The sequence below is a fragment of the Phodopus roborovskii genome, unplaced genomic scaffold, assembly GCF_943737965.1.
Source record: "Phodopus roborovskii unplaced genomic scaffold, PHOROB, whole genome shotgun sequence".
NCBI lineage: Eukaryota > Metazoa > Chordata > Mammalia > Rodentia > Cricetidae > Phodopus > Phodopus roborovskii.
Window position 1 is genome coordinate 1452899 of NW_026126484.1, and position 18083 is coordinate 1470981.

Below are 18083 nucleotides of genomic sequence, written 5' to 3' on the forward strand. Positions count from 1 at the left end.
AAATAAGGTCATACTGAAATAGAATGTGCCTTTACTTCTATATTACTGATGTTCTTATAACTTTGATACATGAAAAGAAAAAGACATATATTTAAAAAAGAGGAAAGATGGCATGAAGATACAGGGAGAATACCATCTATAAGGAATGCCAAAGATTGACAGGAAATTTCCAGAACAGAGGGACAGGAAGTGTAGGTCTCACTGTACTCAGGGCACAAATACTGCTGACACTTTGACTATGGGCCTCCAGTCTTCAGAACTGTGCAACACAAAATTTCTGGTGTTTAAGCTACTTATTGCACTATGGTGATCCCAGGATATGGTTAGAACTTCTCCCACTCTTCAGTGTGATGATTACCAAGCATACTTGATCTTGACCTAAGAGGAGTTTGGATAATAGAAGAACAGGAGCTTAGATTCAAAACCATCAGTTTCTTGAGCAAAAGGATGCCCTGTTCAGATTCTGACAAGCCACAGAAGAATGGAGGCAGAAGGGAAAGTAAATGGTATAGTCTGGAAACTCCAATGTAACAAAACTTCTATCTTCAGTAGAAACTCTAAAAGCACCATACTGATCAGAGGCCATGATTCCATTGTTATTTGCCATTTAGCTTGGATTTGGAGCAGACAGTGCTTGTGACATTGAGTCTCATTGTTGGCCATTTGTGAAACCTTGAGCAGATAATTTTAGCATCTTGTCCTGCAGTTTTCCTCTGTAAAATGGAGATAGTAAGAACAGTATAGTAAGCAGCATTAGTCTGGCATTAGTGCTAATGACAGCTTTGGTTTTTGTTTTAGGTTGTTATACCAACACATAACTGAAAAAATGATAATGATTATGTTAACCTATGTAAACTCATGCTGTTTTTCAATGATCTTGAAACTTAGAAAACAGCACTATAGTCTGTTTTACAAATGAGGAAAAGAGGCACAGAAAAATTTTACAATCTAACAAGTATCTTTCTGTAGGCAGAGGCAAGCTTTACATTCAGGTTTCCCACCACTGCCATACTATTTTCCAAGAATGAAATTTTAACTGACATTTTAACTCTACCAAAAAAAAAAAGGGGGGGGGGACCCATCATAATGTTTCACCAAAATAGGTGAATGTCAATTACAACTCCCAGGGAGAAAGGATGATCTAATGCAAAAGATCAGGTAGTCAAATGAGAAGCTTTTTTTTCCTTTATCAAGAAGGCATATACCTGTGTAGAAATTCATGTGACCCAGATGCAGGTATGCACATGAATAAGGGTGAAAGGAAGACAGCTTTCTTTCCACCAGTCATTTCTTATGTAGTCATTCATTCTATTCACCCATCTCATAGGTACTTTTTGAATATCTATGCTATGTTGTATCATGGACTGTTTATTAATGCCATGATGTAACATCTAAAATTTTATAATATGGGGAGAGATTGACAGTCAACTGCCATTAGAATACACTATGGAAAGTGGTGAGTAGTGCTGTTAGTATTTCTATTTTATGTAGGAGATAAGCTGGGACTTAGAGCTTTATCCAAAGCTACAGAAAAGATGAATAACACAGTCCAAATTCAATTCAGATTTGTTTTGTGCATGACCATGCACATGTGCATACTTTTTACTTTGCTGGGGGAGATGTTACTAGGTGAGATAGAACAGAAAATAGAAAGTTTAGGAACTCTGGGAACTAAATTATTTTCCTAGCGAGCCATGGAATATGTCAATATGTTCATGATTTCTCACTACTTTGTGGGGATTCATATTATATAGATCAAACATTCTCAACTGGAAGGTTCAGCCAAGAGCAATAGGCCACACCAACTTTGATGGGGAAGTATGGAGAAGATTATGAAGAGGGATTCTTAGGCATCTGCATTGTGTTCCTTGATACTGTAAAAGATTGATAAATTGGACAAGATACAGTCTCTAACTTCCTTGTGTTCCACGATGTTAAAGAATTAGATTCTAGGGTATGAAAATGAAGGAAGTAAAGACAAATGCTGTTGTTAGGCACATGCTTCTACGGTGACAATTTTTAGTGATTGAGTTCTGTGCTATCAATTATAGCAGCAGCAGATTTGAAAAGTACCAAAAGTGCCTTTTGTTCACTCCATGCTTTTGACAGCAGTGACAGATTCCCACAAAGGAGAAAGCCCCTGGGAAGGGAAGTGATGATGATTGAGATGGATGGTTTATTCTAATTGTCAAGAGTGTGTTGGGAAGAAGAGATTTGGGGGTGGGGAATGATCACTAATTTACTATGAATTCTTTTGTAAAAGCTTATGAGAACAGGTTTTCCCTTACACCTAAATTAAATGGAAGAGTTTACCTTTGAAATGGTGAAACATTTAGAAGATGTTATATGCAAGGACATCACTGTTCCCTCAAGGAGGTAAGCTCATAGATGACTATAGCATAAGGCAGCTCAGTATATGGAATGCTTGGTTGTGCTCTCCTCTAATCCTTAGGTTGAAACTCTCATTCCAGTTTGGAAGTGGGACTCTGTGGATATGATTATGTCATGAGAGTATGGCTGACACAGGGGATTTTTGACCTAAGAAGAAGGCATTCAGGTGTGGTGGCTCACAACTGTAATCCCAGCACTTATGTGGTAGATATAGGAGGGTCATAAGTTTGAGGCCAGCCTGGCCTACATGGGGAGGATTTCATCAAAAATACCTTTCCCTTCCCCACATGATGATATAACAAGAATTTGCATTCATGGGGGGGGGGGATGAATGCAGCCATTTTGAGCTGGCATCCTGATATTGGACTTTCAGACCACATAATTGAGAAATAAATTTCAGTTATTTCTACTGTATGATATTTTTAAATGATAGTTTTTATTTATTCTTTGTAAACTTTATACATATATAATCATAGTTTTTTAAACAGAATCCCAAAATGACTATGACAGGCAGACTAGAAACAGCCAACCAAAAAAGTACAGAAAAGGACTTTGAGGTTATTGCCAGTAAGTAGAAATACAAAGGGAAGCTATTACATGCTTGTGAGTTTCCATCTCGTATGGGCAACCTGGCCTTTGGGTGGAATTTGCAGGTGTATTTTTATCTGTATGCCATAGCATCACACAGTGACTATTTGCCAATACCTAAGATTTAACTTGAGCAAATCCCAGTTTCTTTCGTGTTCTGACATTTCCCAGCTCCGATAGGCATTTATAAATTTAAGATCAATAGAAAAAAATAAAGTCAAATTCAGGTTTTCTTCCATGATAAGGAAATATAAAAGTAAGAGAAAAAGCCACTCATTTTAAAATGTATTCCCTTTATTGTATGCTGCCTAATCTTCATACAAGTTTCATCAACAGCTACCTTCACTTCTTTCCTGCTCATGTTGTATTGTATAGAGAGCTATGAGTATCGTTGGCATAGTTAACCATGGCTATCATTTTCTTTCCTTAAGCAATGCTTTAATAATTACTTAGCACTCTATCTACCCTACTTCTTTTCAATTATTCATTTATTTTACCAGTATTACCACTGTCTAGGCTAAGTTAGGATGTCAATAAGGTATATCCCTTCTGTAGGGATCCAAGAGGACTTTTTCCTTTGCCTCCTGTTGTTGACATTCCTTTGTCTGATGGCCTCATCATGTCATTCCCTCCCACTATTGTTACATTTTCCTCCCTTTCTCATCCTCACCTCTCTGTCCTTGCTTTGATTCTTTTCTTGTGTGTGTATGTGTATATGTATATGTGCCTTTTGTGGCTATCCATGGGGAGCTACAGAACAACCTAGGTCCTTGGGTGCTATCTACCTTGGTTTTTGAGACAAGTCTTATTGAATGGGACTTCCTGATTAGGCTAGGCTTCCTAATCAGTGAACTCCAGGGAACCTGTCCCTGGCTCTGCATTGTTGGGACTATAGGCACATGCTACTGTGCCAGGCTTTACATACAATTTAGGGTTCTCATTTTTATGTGGCAAACAATTTTTTTTCTGACTATGCCATTTTCCCATCCCCTATGGCTCCATTTTCATCTCCATGTCTGATCCTAAAGTTTGCCTCTTGTAAGAATCCTGTGATTACATTGGACTCACATAGATACTCCTAGATAATCCCCCTATCCAGAGATCCTTAACTAAATCACACCCCAAAATTGTATTTTTCCATGTAAGGTGCTATACTTACAGCTTCTAGGCACTAAGGTGTAGTCTTAGTGAGGTGGAGGAAGGGCATTATCCTTTTTACCCTCCTCTTCACTCAACAAATAGTTACTGAGTGATTCATTCATGCAGTGAGCTATGTTGTGCTCTGGGGGAAATTGCTGGAAATGGCACAGCTAGACTTTCTCTGCTGTCATGAAGTTCACACCCTAATGGGAGAAGGACATTAAATAATGATATTATGATTATTTAATATATTCATAGTAAGTGGTAGAAAAGTGGAATGATCAGAATGGGGGCCTATCCCACAGGACCTGGCTTTACTGGGAGCTTTAGAAATAATGCTTCTTGGAGGAGATGACTTCCTATTTGAACTTTGATGTAAATGACTCATCATGAGAAGAAGGGTCAAGATAAGTCATTAAAACTTCAAAATTCAAAAGATCTCTTAGAACTACTCAAATTCATCAAGATCATGAGCTTTCTTGGGCTAAGAAAGAAAATCATATTCTTAGAGGTAGTTGAAATCCTCAAGAACAAGAAAGAAACATTCTTCCTTCACAAGTTGTCATTTTATTATTCACATACAACTAACAATAATACTCTCCAACAATATGTACACAATTATGGAAACTATACTTTGATTTCTCAGATTTAGGTGGGGATTTACTTTTCACTATTCAGTTTCATAGATTTGATGCCCTTTTAATGTCCTCTGGTTCTTGAGTGTTCCTTGTTTTTGCACATCTTTATGGCATAATAAGTACTAAGTAATTTTTTCAGAACTGTAATCAATGGGTGCTACATTTGGATATAGGATACCCCCTAAAGGGCATCGTGTTAAAGATGGAATATAATAAATGGTTTTAGGTGATTGTGGATATAACCTTGAAGGAGATGATAACTAGAGTACAGTCTTGGACAGCCCCACCATCCTGTAGCTTTTCTATCCTATGTGCTCTAGTCATGATGTTTCGCCAAAAATCTAAAGCAACAAGGTCAATTGTTCATGGACTGAAATCTCCAAAACTGTGAGCCAAAATAAAAAACCCTTTAAAAAAATATCCTGAGCATCATGTACAAACTTTCTCCCTGGATTCTTCTGATTTCATCCATGTACCTGAAGTCAAGGGTAACTTATTTTTATTGTTTTCCTTCCAAGATTCTTAACAATTCTTTGAATTTAATGGCTCCCAAATATAAGGAAATCTAAATAAATACATTGCCTAATATTCCAAAGCTGGATTTGAAAATGAAGTCCACCCTCGCATCTCTGGCAATATCATTTTGTTGCTCAGAGAAAGGTGTGTGGAGTAATTCAAGTCCAACCATGTTTTAGGCTTAGTTTCATAAGTGTCTTTATACCTCAAATATTTATTGAACAGTTTAATTTAGTGGTATTTCTGTGATAACATTATGTTTTTGTTTAATGATCATAAAAGACATATTTGGCAGGACATACATGAGAAATAAATAAATCCTAGTTTTACATTTTGCTTTTTTAATAAAAAAAAGGTAAATCTTTACCCCTGAATTTTGATCATTTCACCTTTTTTTTTCTTTCTATGAAGGAACCTATTTGTGGTCCTCAGTCACTTTTTTCTTATTGATTTTTAAGGATTTGGATTATAGGAAAATAATTCTCTGTGTGGCATATTATAGAAACACCTTTCAAGTTTTCCATCTGTCCTTTGGTATTGTGTATATGGCAGATATATTAATATTTTTCTTTCATACTTATTGGTCATTTTATATACACACACACAGATATAAATATATATATATATATATATATATATATATATATATATGTATATTCTAATGTTTTTCTTTGTGGTATGGCCCCAATCTTTCCTATTCAAACTTTAGCTTATGTGGAACTTGTTTTGGTATCATGAACAAGTAAACATTTAGCTTACACCATCCCAGGCACACATCACATACAGAACCTCCCCACACAAAGACACATCACGTTCAGCACCCCCAACACACACAGACACACATCATGTCCAGCACTTCCACCCCACAGACACACATTGTGTCTACCCCACTCCCAGATACATTATGTCCAGTACCTCCCCCATACACAGAGACACATCATGTCCAGCACTCTTCCCCCACAAACACATCATGTCAATCACTCTCCCACACAACACATACACACATGATCAACACACCACAGATACAAATCATGTCCTGTACTCCCTCCCAGACATACATAATGTCCAGCATCCCCCTCACAAACACACAGATACACATATCCAGCAACCCCCTCTCACAAACACACCTATCCATCATTTAGTTCTAAGATGGACGTGAAACATCTGTGTTTTAACACTTTTCTGCATTTCTTTTCTGCTTCATTGTTTAGAAATCTTTGGATATTTAAACAGAAAGTTTTAAAGTATTGTGTACTAAAACATAGAGCAAACAGTTTTCTCAATCTTTTCTTCATATGTAAAATTAGAACACTGAAAATTGTATGAATGATTTTTGATAGTATGTGTGAGCCAATGTTGTATTTTCTATTATTGGCCCCTAATATATAAACCTATCATGCAGTAATAGCTTTGGAAAGTGTGTTATATGAATAAAGTATTACTGCCTAAGTCTTGAAACCTGTCAGTTTCTTTCAATATGCTTGTGATTAGTTTATTTCTGGTCTCAGCACACAAAGGTCTAGCAATTGTTCAGGCATAGCCATGGTTTTAGTTAATTAACTTTAATTTAACACATGTTAACTCTTCTAGAATATTAATGTGCCAAATCAAAGTGAAGGGTTGTAAGATTTTCTTTCTTTTCCTTCAGAAAGGACATTGGATTTTCTAATATTTTACCAATAGCAGTGACAAGCTACCACTCATGAAGAAAACTCTTTAACTCTGGCTTGGATGTGCACACACTTAGTTCCTTCCTTACTTAATAGTGTACATCTTCAGCACTTAGATGCATAAGAAAATTCTGCTCAGACACTATACACAGATAAGGCAGAAAAAGCACAAGCTGGGAGGGTTACTAAATACCAAACAAGACAGAGAAAATGATTCTATCTCATTTGGGCATGGGGCTATTATAGTCTGGAATTGTGTGTGAGGGAAAGTCATGTCATGCAGGTTCTAATGAGATGCTGATGAGAGAAGTGATTCCATTCCTGTGAGAGAGCATAGCAGGCTGTTCTACTTTCTCAAGGAGAGCTCAGCCTTCTTCTTGCAGGAACCTAAGTCCTCCCTGAACTGTCATTTGAAAGACCTGTCTATTCCCCACTGTGTATTTACTAGTGCCCCCAACCTGCAACCTCCATTTGCATCTCTATTGCAATAGGAATGTCTGTCCTGCATACTGATGATGTTAAAAAGAGATAACAGGGTCCCTGGATCAATATCCAGATGCATGGTAAGTTCTCAAATGTTTCTTGAAGCATGACTGAGTAGATGAATGGATGGCTGTGGATACTCATTGATATGGTACATTGGTATACTTGTACAAGATTACTGAAAATTATTGCCCTGTAGTATGTTTCTTTGTCACTAAAGCCAAAGCTGCCTCTGGCTCTGAGCAGCCACCACTCTGAATGTGCTCCAGTCTATACTAAACATGGGCAGGGTGGGTTCACTTTCTACTCTCATGTCTTGTCTCTTGACTTTCAGTCTCAACTGTAATATATGTTTGGAAATAAATACCTGTAAGCTTGGCCCTGTGGTTAAAATTGGAGATATTAGGAGGAATTCAAGTATACATACATGAACACACACAAAAGGTGGACAGAAACATACCATTATAGTGTTGTGTGGATTCATGCATTATTCCTTGTGTGCCACTGAGAAGAGCTAGAAGCAATGCCATCTTGGGAGCAAAGGACACTTTAAATGTCCAGATCTTGGCTTTGAAATATCATTGTTCAACAAAAGAAATCAGGCTTCTTTATATAAATGACTAATATCATGGTTGTGGTTGGAAAAAAATACATGACAAGCTATGCCTGGCTGATCTGAGAGAGCCATGGGGGAAGGAAGTGTTTCTAGGAAGGAGAAGGCATGCAAAGGGATACAGATGCTGATCCAAAAAGTTCCAAATGGTGGCAAAACTTGTAAAGTTGACCCATAAAACAAATAATCCACACTTAGACTATCACACAGAATGTAAAATACAAATGCACCAGCCTACACTTAAAAATGAATTAATTATTTGCTAAATATCCTGGAGGAAGATATACTTCTTTCCAAAAAATTCCAAATAATGTAACAGAAACCTTTATTCCAAAAGGCTGGGCTTGTCCTCCCTGTTCACCTTAATGATAGGTCACACTGACTACTAAATAACAAAAGGTCACACTGACTTCTAAATAAAAGAGTAATGGAAAAATGACCATGTAGTGGAGTCACTTGGCCAACAGCAGCTATCCAAGTGATGCAGACTGACCTTACAGAAGGTTATGGGGCATAATGCACCCTTAACAGGGTGTAAACATGTTTACCAAGAGAAAAATATCAAACACTTGATTTTTTTTTCCAGTGAGGTACTTATCACTGATGTCTCAAAACTGTCATGAAAAGCAAGGAAAGACTAGAAAGTTGTCACTGACCAAAGAATACTATGGAGACCTGAGAACTGTCTTAGCCACTGTTCTATTGCAGTGAAAAGGCACAGTAAACAAGACAAGCCTTATGAAAGAAAACATTTAAATCACTCATAGTTTCAGAGGCTTAGTCCATTATCATCATGACAGGGAGCATGCTAGCACACATGGCTCTGGGACAGTAGCTGCGAGCTACATCCAGGAACACAGGCCAAGAGAAAGAGTGACACTAGACTAGCTTGAATTTTTGAAACCTCAAAATACTCCCTCCCACAATACCACTTGTACTTCAAAAAGCTACGCTTCTTAGTCCTTCTAATCCTTTGAAATGATGCTACTGTTTGGTGACTAGGTACTAAAATATATGAGCCCATGGGGGCCATTCATATTCAAACCACCATAAGAACTAAATGGAAATGTGTAACAAGAGCAGATATTAGGATAGGATGTTAGTGATAAAATTAATGATATATTCAAGTAAGCGTGGAGTTTAGTTAACAGTATGCAAATAAAATAGTCTAACACCACTTTCTTTAGATCTGATTTATTGATGCTATGCTTATACTGGGGAGAACAAACTCAGGTGAGGGGCTTATGTTCTGTATTATTCTAAGAACTTTTTGTAAATTTGATATCGGTACTGGAAATTTTGGGAGGACTTACCTGGGATGCCATATCAAGAAAATTGAGGATTTTTCATCTTGTTAATCAAAGAACTTGAGAACTAATTTAGACGGAAGCTTGGGAACAGTTTTGTTAGAATTTAAAAGAAAAAGCCTAGGGCAGGTGAGCTATAAATCTCAGTAGCTGCTTGGAGAAGGGAGATGGAGACAGGAAAAGATAAAGCCAGGCCATCTGAGTTAGAGATGAGTAAACAAACAGGAAGCCTGAGGTGGAAGGGTGGAGAGCTTCAGAAAAAAGAAGGAGGAAGCCCAGAGTGTCTGGGAAAACATGCCTATGCTTTGGCAAGATTTCAAATAAAGGAAAAAGAAACAAGAATATATATATATATATATATATATATATATATATATATATATATATATATATTGAGTAATTCAGAAAACTGACAAGACTTAACCCAGCCCTGGCTCTAGCTCCATTAAGTGACTGCATGTGGTGTGGAGTTTCTGGGAATGAAATGTTTATTATCTCCTTTGAAGGGATAATTATTCCTCTCATCTCACCTGCCATGGTTTAATGTGAATCAACCATTCTGAGGAATAATTTCCTAATCGGGTGCTTGACCAGTTTGGTTTGTTAATGCTGATATTTTGGGTAGCTTGACCTGTTAGAACTCTGTCTAGAACAGAGAAATAGCTTTACCTTAGTGGGTCTCTAGAGAGCTTTAATCATGGCTACTGTAAGAGAAGAAGAGCTTGGGGAAGAATAGACGTTAACATCTGATAATGAGGCATGAGCTCACAGGCTAAGAACAGCTTTGCAAGCAGAAGGGTACTACTGTCACCTGCACAGGACAGAAGTGACTAGGGAATGAATCTCAGAAAGACTTTTGTCCTTGAGATTTTATCCCTACATCTTTACAGCCTAAGAACTTGAATTAGAAGAGAAGGCAGATAGTTTTACATAAAATAAAGTGCTAAGAGAACTTGTTTATTTTCCAGTCACACAAGAAATTGTCACATGTCATTCTATTTAATGAAAGTGCAGACTAATTACTTCCCAGGACCTTATATATCAGAGTCCTGTGAACCAGATCCCAAAAGTCCCTGTGCATCACACATACATTCTCTTTTAGTGCCAGAGAGCTTCTGGCTCCTGTAGAACTGGAGTCACCATGGAAGCTTCTTTGAAGTTGGCCTGCTTCCTAAGGCAGTGTTCTTCTTCCAGGCAGATCAGGTGTCCTGGAGGGCTGAGAGAATGAGAGGGACTTGGCTCCGCCGGGTGTACTGTTCAAACATAATTTTCTTTTAATGTGGATGGGGGGCACGGTGCCAGTCTTGCATATGCCTTTGGGATGCTGGTGAATACTGAAGGTGTCTATAGCACAGTTAAACTTGAGACTGCTCTACTAAAGGCTACAGAGTTTACTGAGAATTTCAGGACTAGGGTGCCCAGAAGGTGAAGTTGAGAAAGAGAGAGCTACAGTTGAATTTTAGTTTTTAAGCTGTGGGGTAAGAAAATGTGTGCAATCAGGCTTTGTACACCTAAGCAGACACACCTGTTTTGTATGCAAAGAGGAAGAATGATGAAATGTGCCCCTCCCGTAAAGACTATCCATGTGGTCTTTGCAATGCAGACCTTCACGTTTTACTTCACCCTTCCTTCATTTCCACCTCCCTCATTTACACCTATACCGCTCCCCATGTGCTTACATCCTAATAAGGAAATCTATGTAACTTTACTATCTTAGCACAGAAAATGCAGACAACAATACCACCTCCATAATATTAACTGAATTTATATATATAGCACATTGTAAGTAGTAGAAATTGGTTTATGATGGTGGTTGACCATCATGGATACTTAGCATGTTATGGGGGGGGGGGAGTTTGGAACTATTTTACAGCGAAGGTGGTATTTACAGAGAAGGTACAGCAATGCATATGCTGTACCCTACTCAGCAAGCATACTTAGTTTCATCACCTTAGGAATCTCAGAGCACTTATATGAGTTACAGTGGGCAACTGTTTTATAATTCAGGGTTATAATTCAGGGTTAAGTATCTTATATATACTAACAAATGTGGATGTTTGGTAGACATAATGAGATGTGAAAACACCATATCCCCAAATACTAGCAACAAAGTATGGTAGTGTGTAGGTGGTTTCCTCTCATGATTGCGTAGCTGATTGAGAGGTACAGTTGTGTAAAAGATGAAAATTCAAGATCGAGAATTCAATTTATGCTGACTACATATTGGTTCTGTATCACAATGAAATAGAAAATGTAGAGTTCTAACCATTTTAAGCTGAGGGTCATCTGTTCTGAATAATTCTACCAACATGAAATTCAAGAATAAAATTTTATATAAAAGTGCTGATTTGTGGTGACTTTTCAGAGTAGTGGATACTTTGGGGCATTCACAGGATTGTAATAGGGAAGCCAAAGGGGCTGAAAGATGTGTTTGCATATCTATATGAGAGGCTTGAACTTTATGGGAATAAAAATAGTCCTGTATGTTTAAAGATATATGTTCAAAATGTAATGTTAAGAGGGGAAAAGCTAAAATCAAAAACAAGAGCAAACAAATTTTAAAAACCCAAACCAAAACAACATCAACAACAAAAAAATGACACTCAACATTATCAGAATGCTAAGAAATGACAGTGGTATAATCTAATTTTTAAAATTAAGTGAACATTTAAAGCTATCCCTTCTTGTTGGTAGGATTCCAGTTAGTTGTTTTGGAAACACTCAGGGCAGCTTCAAAAACCCACTGAGTGGTGGGTAGTGGGGAGAGTATCCATATCTCTGAGGGGAGAGTCACTGATGCCAATCCTATTGCTGCTCATTCCTGGAACAGTGACTTGCAGCAATTTACTGAGCCCTTCAGTGTGTCACTTCCTCCTTGTGAACAAGTGGTCCTAATGGAGCCTGTGTCTTAGCACTGCATGGATAACTAGACAAGATGAAGCATAACCTCTTCCCACAGAGTCTGGAGGAAGCATTCAGGACATGCTGGTTATTGCTATTGGAGGAAAGCTCAAGGCAGAGAAGCCTGAATCTGGAGGGACCACCCCACTTTTCTGGATCATATGCAGAGACTGAGACTGGTAATAGGCAGAGGGAAGGGGTCTCGAGCAGACTGCGGGAAGTGAAGTGAAGAAAGTGGGTAAGGCAGCTGCAGAGGGAAGGACTTAGGCTGACCAGTAGCCTAGGATGTCCCTGAGTGGAAGCTGAACACTTCCAGAAGAAATCCTTCTGCTTCCTCCTAGCCAAAGAGGGTTTCTGAAATTGCAGCTGCACCGGCACGTGAAAGGACCAAGGTTCAAATTCGAGCAGCACAAATGAAAGATGGAGGATAAATGGGGGAGATAAAGAAATGAAATATGATATACAAACTACCTGCAGACAGTATGCTATTTATGATCAGACAAAGTTGAGCATTGTGTGGACAACTGTGGATATGATACAAATATACCAGGGTGCTTGTGGATGTCACTAAAGTCCAAATCGTTTGCTACTATGATTTAAATCAGGAATGTCCCCAAAGCCTTGCCCATTGAAAGCTGTGTCCCAAAGGGAATGTTCAGAAGTGGAGCTTTGGGGAAGTGACTGAACCATGAGGGCTGTGACCTCATCAACCAATGAGTCCACTTATTGATAAGCTCATAACCTGATATGCTCCTGCAGTGTGATGAAAACCCACGAGGTAGGCTCTAGATGGAGGAAGTCGGTCCTTGGAGGAGTAAACCTTCTTCCTGACCCCTTCCCTCTCTGCTATGTGTTACCACAAAGTGAGTTGCTTCCCCCATCCCTACATCTTGATATCTTGCCCCACCACAAGCCTGTGAACCTCTAGAGCCAAGTCATCATGGATTGAAACAGTTGAACTACATGCCCAAGCAAGCCTTTCCTAAGTTTAAATGCCTCTTTAGGACATTTTGTCATAATGATGATAAGCTGAATAATAGGTTTGCTTTCCTACACAGAGAACACTTCCTTCTTCCAATATTAAATAATGATTATGATGAGAAAATATTCACATGCTATTTGAACACTGGATTTTTTTTTCACTTAAAATTAATTTTTCTAGAAATCAGTGGAATCTACAGCTTCTTGATAAGAATTAGGGAAATTTTGTTGACATTTAATTACTGAAGAAATATTAAGTATGTACCTTGGGCACTTGTTTCCATTTTTTCCTGCTCAAAGAGACAGGTTTGTGATATTTAATGTCTTGTATGTGTACATTTCTCTATCTCTCTCTTTTTCCCTCTATTTCTCTCTCCCTCCCTCTCTTCTTTCCCCTCTCCCTCTGTGTATGTGTGTTAGTTGTGGAGTGAGTGGAGATCAACCTTAGGTTTTGCTCCTCAGAAGCAGTCCACATTGTTTATTTTAAGACAATGTCTTTGTGTGGATAATTTTATGTCAATTTGATACACAGTGGGGTTGTCTTGGAAGAAGGAATCTTAATTGAGAAAATATCTCTGTAAGATTGGCCTCCTGGCAAATCTATGCCATTGTCTTGATTGATGATCAGTGTGGAAGAGCTGAGACCATTGTGGGCAGTGCCACTCTGGGCAGATGGTGAGAAAGCCTGTAAGTAGCATTCCTCTATAGTGTCTGCCTCAGTACTCACCTCTAGATTACTGTCTTGAGTTTCTGCTCTGACTTTCCTGGATGTTGGACTATACGCTGGATGATAAAATGAGCCCATTCCTTCCCAAGTTTCTTTTTGTCATTGTCACAGCAAGAGAAGCAACAACAGTTTCTCACTAGCCTGGAAGTCATTGGCTAGGCGAGGCTAGCTGGGCATCAAGCTCCAGAGATTCCCTTGTCTCTGCCTCCCAGGAGCTAGGATAACAAATGTGGACCATCATGCCTGGTTTGTACATGGATCCTGGGGGTGTAAATTCAGGTTCTTATTCTTTTGTGGCAAAGGCTTTACCTACTAAGCCATCTCCCCAACTCCTGATTTTTAATATTTTTAGTCATAAAAATCATGTGCATTGGTTAACCACAAATGTTATAACTGACTTCATTTAAATATAGATAAAATGTTTTAAAATACAAACCCATTATTAATGCAGAAAACTCATAATTCTAGGGAAAAGAGTATGGAATTATTTGAATAGAAAGCTCATGAAAGTCAAACTGTGAGCCTTAATTAGTTTAATACTGTTCTCTGATCAACAATGTACAGACAGAGTTATGTCAATATTTACAGCCTTGTGTGACCACAATCCAACTAAGTTGCCCAAAATGATATGATACAGGAGATTCTTAAAAACCATCTCAAATAATCACAATACTGACAATAATGTTTTTAGATGTCATTTAATCATATTTAATACATTATAGTGTATTGTAGGTATTTGCTAATCATTGTATATATATTTGCTTACTTTATTTAAGATGCTTTGGGAGGGTGATATTTTATTGTACTTATCTTATGGGTAAAGACAGTCAAGTTCAGATAACAGCAACCAGCTAAATGGGTTTTCTTAGGATAGGAATTTTTAGTGCTGATCCCTAAACCAACTATAAGATGTTCTGTTAGAGTAACTCATTTGTTTGTTTGTTTGTTTTTTTGATAAGGTGGATTAAAATCCCTGATTTCTCTATTTCTTTGATTCTCTTATCTACTACCAGTCATGTTTGGGACTATGGTTAATAGTAGAAGAACTAGACATTCTTTTCAGTGGGAGGAGAGCTCAAGGATGAAATAAGATGAAGGAGTAATTAAAGGTATCATGTGATAAGCACTTCCAGCAAAGAGATGGGCTACAAAATGAATATGCAAATATCAGTAGCCTTCATACATAGCAAAGACAACATACTGAAAAAGAAACCAGTAAAACAATCCCATTCTTAGCAACCACAAATAAAAGTAAAATATCTGGGAATAAACCTAGCCAAGGAAATTATAGATTTATATAATGAAAACTTTAAGATACTGAATACAAAAATGGGAGAAGATACTAGAATATGGTAAGACATCCCCCTCTCTACCATGGTCATGGATTGAAGAATCAATATTATTAAAAGTACTCTCCTACCAAAGATATATATGTTCCATATAATCTCAATCAAGACTCCAGGGAAAGTCTTCACAGATAATCATAAGTTTTATATGAAAACACAGAAGACCAAGGATATCTAAAGCAATTCTGAGCAAAAGAATGTGGTGGGTATCACCATATCTAATTTTAAATTATACCACAGAGCCATAGTAATGAAAACAGAATTACACTGGGAAAAAACAGACATATAGATCAATGGTATAGAATAGTGTTCCCTAAAATAAGTCTACACAGCAATGGTTGCCTGATCTTCACCAAATGATTCTGGGATATCTGGGCATCAACATTTAGAAGAATAAAACTTGATCCCTATATCTCACCCTGCAAAACCTTAACTACAAATGAATCAAATTCTTCAGTGTAAAATTTGATACCCTGAAATTTCTAGAGGAAAGAGTAGGAGATGTACTTCAATATATGCATATAGGTAAGAATTTTCTGGATAGGACTCCAGTAGTATAGCATAAAGCAAATAATTGACAAATAGGATCTTAAGAAACTAAAAAGCTTCTGCACACCAAAGGACACTGTTAGGGAAAATGCAGCTCATAGAAGAAACTATTTGTCACTTATACATATAATAGTGGATTAGGAATGAGAATATACCAGAAGAAAGAATGTCAATTTAAAACAGACATGGAAGTGAATAGTTCTGAAAAGAAATTAGAAGCCATGGGAAACATTCTAAGAAGAATTCAATAGCCTTTGCCACCAAGTAACTGCAAATTAAAACTGCTTTAACATTCCATCTCACGCAAGTCAGAACGAAAGGCCATCATCAAGGATCATTAAGGATAAAAATGGCAACAAATGCTGGCATGGATGTGAAGAAGAGGGGGCACTTACACACTGCTGATAGGACTGTAAACTAGTACATCACTTTGGAAATCATTCTAGAGTGTCGGCAAAACACTAGACTTAAACCTAGCGTGTGACTCAGTCATAACTCTTGGACATATACTCAATGACCTGTATCCTCTAGCACAGAGACACAGGCACATCCACATTATTGCACCTCTATTCACAAAAGCAAAGAAAAGAATGCTTCTAGATATCCACCAACTGATGAACAAAAACTGGAAATGTGTACATATATAAACGGGATCTTACTCAGCTATAAACAAAATTCTATTATAAAATTTACAGGAAAAAAATGTACTGAGTGGTCAGCTGTCTCTATGGGTTTCTGTAGCCTGGTCATGTCCTCCCTCTCTGCATCTGGATTCCAGTTAGGCCCAGTGTTTAGCTGTGAGTGTTTTTGTTTTTAGAGGCAGGAGGGAGGGCCTAGTCCCTACTCCAAATGACTCCACAGATTTTGTTGATCTCTCCTGGAAGGCATCACCCTCCCTGTGGAGGAGTGGGGGTGGGGAATGGGATGGGAGGGGCTCGGGGGACATGAGAGGGAGGGTGGGAGAGAGAACTGGGATCCATATGTAAAATAAGAATAAATAAATAAACAAACAAACTGAGTGGGGTAGCCCAGACTCAGAAAGACAAATACAGCATGTTTTCTTCTGTATGGAGATTCTAGCCTTGACTCTTTACTTTCCAGATTACAAACCACTGAGCAAGTGAAGCTGAGTCTCCCTTTATAACATTTCCAGAGGGCCTAAAGGGTATTAGAAGGTGACATTCAGAGCAGAACCCACTCACCTGGGGAAGGGGGTAGAGATGACACTGTGATTGGACAGCATCCTGCTTGCAAAATTCCAGAGCATGGCACACCACATCAGCATTCATAGCTTCACCAAGTCTGGCGGGAAATGGAGCAAAGCAAAAGCTATTAAGATCTCTCTGGCATTAGGAAGCAGAAGAACTATCAAAGGAAGTTAAATCCCTGGAATGGATTCTGATGACCTCACAACCTGGCCTTAGAGCCTCACCTAGCACAGCTACTGCATTGTACTTTCCTGCAATGCCCATCTCTCCTGCCTCTTGCATAAGGTCCTGAAAAGAGGATGGGGCAAATAATCCCTGAGCTATAAATTAGCCTCCCAGAAAAACACTGGATTCTTTTCAGCAGAAGCCACAAAAACAACTGGGAAAGGAAAAAAAGAAAGGATATGATTAGATGGGAACAATATTTTGAAGTTTATTGGATCTAATAGAAAAAAAACTACTATATATAATTTTACATAGTGAAATTATTTTCTTAGATATAATCCAAATCACCTCTTATCTTGTAAATTAAACATATTTTTGTTCTTGTGGAAGAAAAACAACATTGTTAATTTGTTTCTTTTATGGAGAAATCTATACAGATAATGGTCTTCAAATACTGTGGTTGTGTCTAGATTCAAAGGAGCTAAAACAAAATGTGATGGTTCATCTTCATTGTCAAGTATACTATTTTAAAATGCCCTAGAAGACACATCTTCTTGTGAAGGCATTCACATAAAGGCTGAAATATCTGATGGGCTAGTGGTCCAGACTTAATGAGAGAAGGAAAAGCAGGAAGCTTGGGAAAGCAGGAAGCTTTCTGAGCACTAACACCCACCCCGTGTGTGTGTGTGTGTGTGTGTGTGTGTGTGTGTGTGTGCTTCTTAACTGACAATAAAGCTACGCTTACTTGGACTTATATTTTCACCAACGCAATAAACTGTATCCCCTCAAATCATGAGCACAAACAATTCCTTCTTCTTTAAGTTTCTTCTTGCCAGGTATTTGGTTAGAGCAATGAGAAA

General features: G+C 38.0%; 1 protein-coding gene across 1 annotated transcript in view; it reads right to left on the minus strand.

Annotated features, from left to right (window-relative positions):
- Aoah (acyloxyacyl hydrolase) overlaps nt 1–18083 on the minus strand; it is a 188937-nt gene that overhangs the window by 127811 nt on the left and 43043 nt on the right. The window contains exon 4 of the mRNA XM_051194658.1: nt 17053–17152. Coding sequence (XP_051050615.1) covers nt 17053–17152 — 100 coding nt within the window. The remainder of the gene's footprint in view (nt 1–17052; nt 17153–18083) is intronic.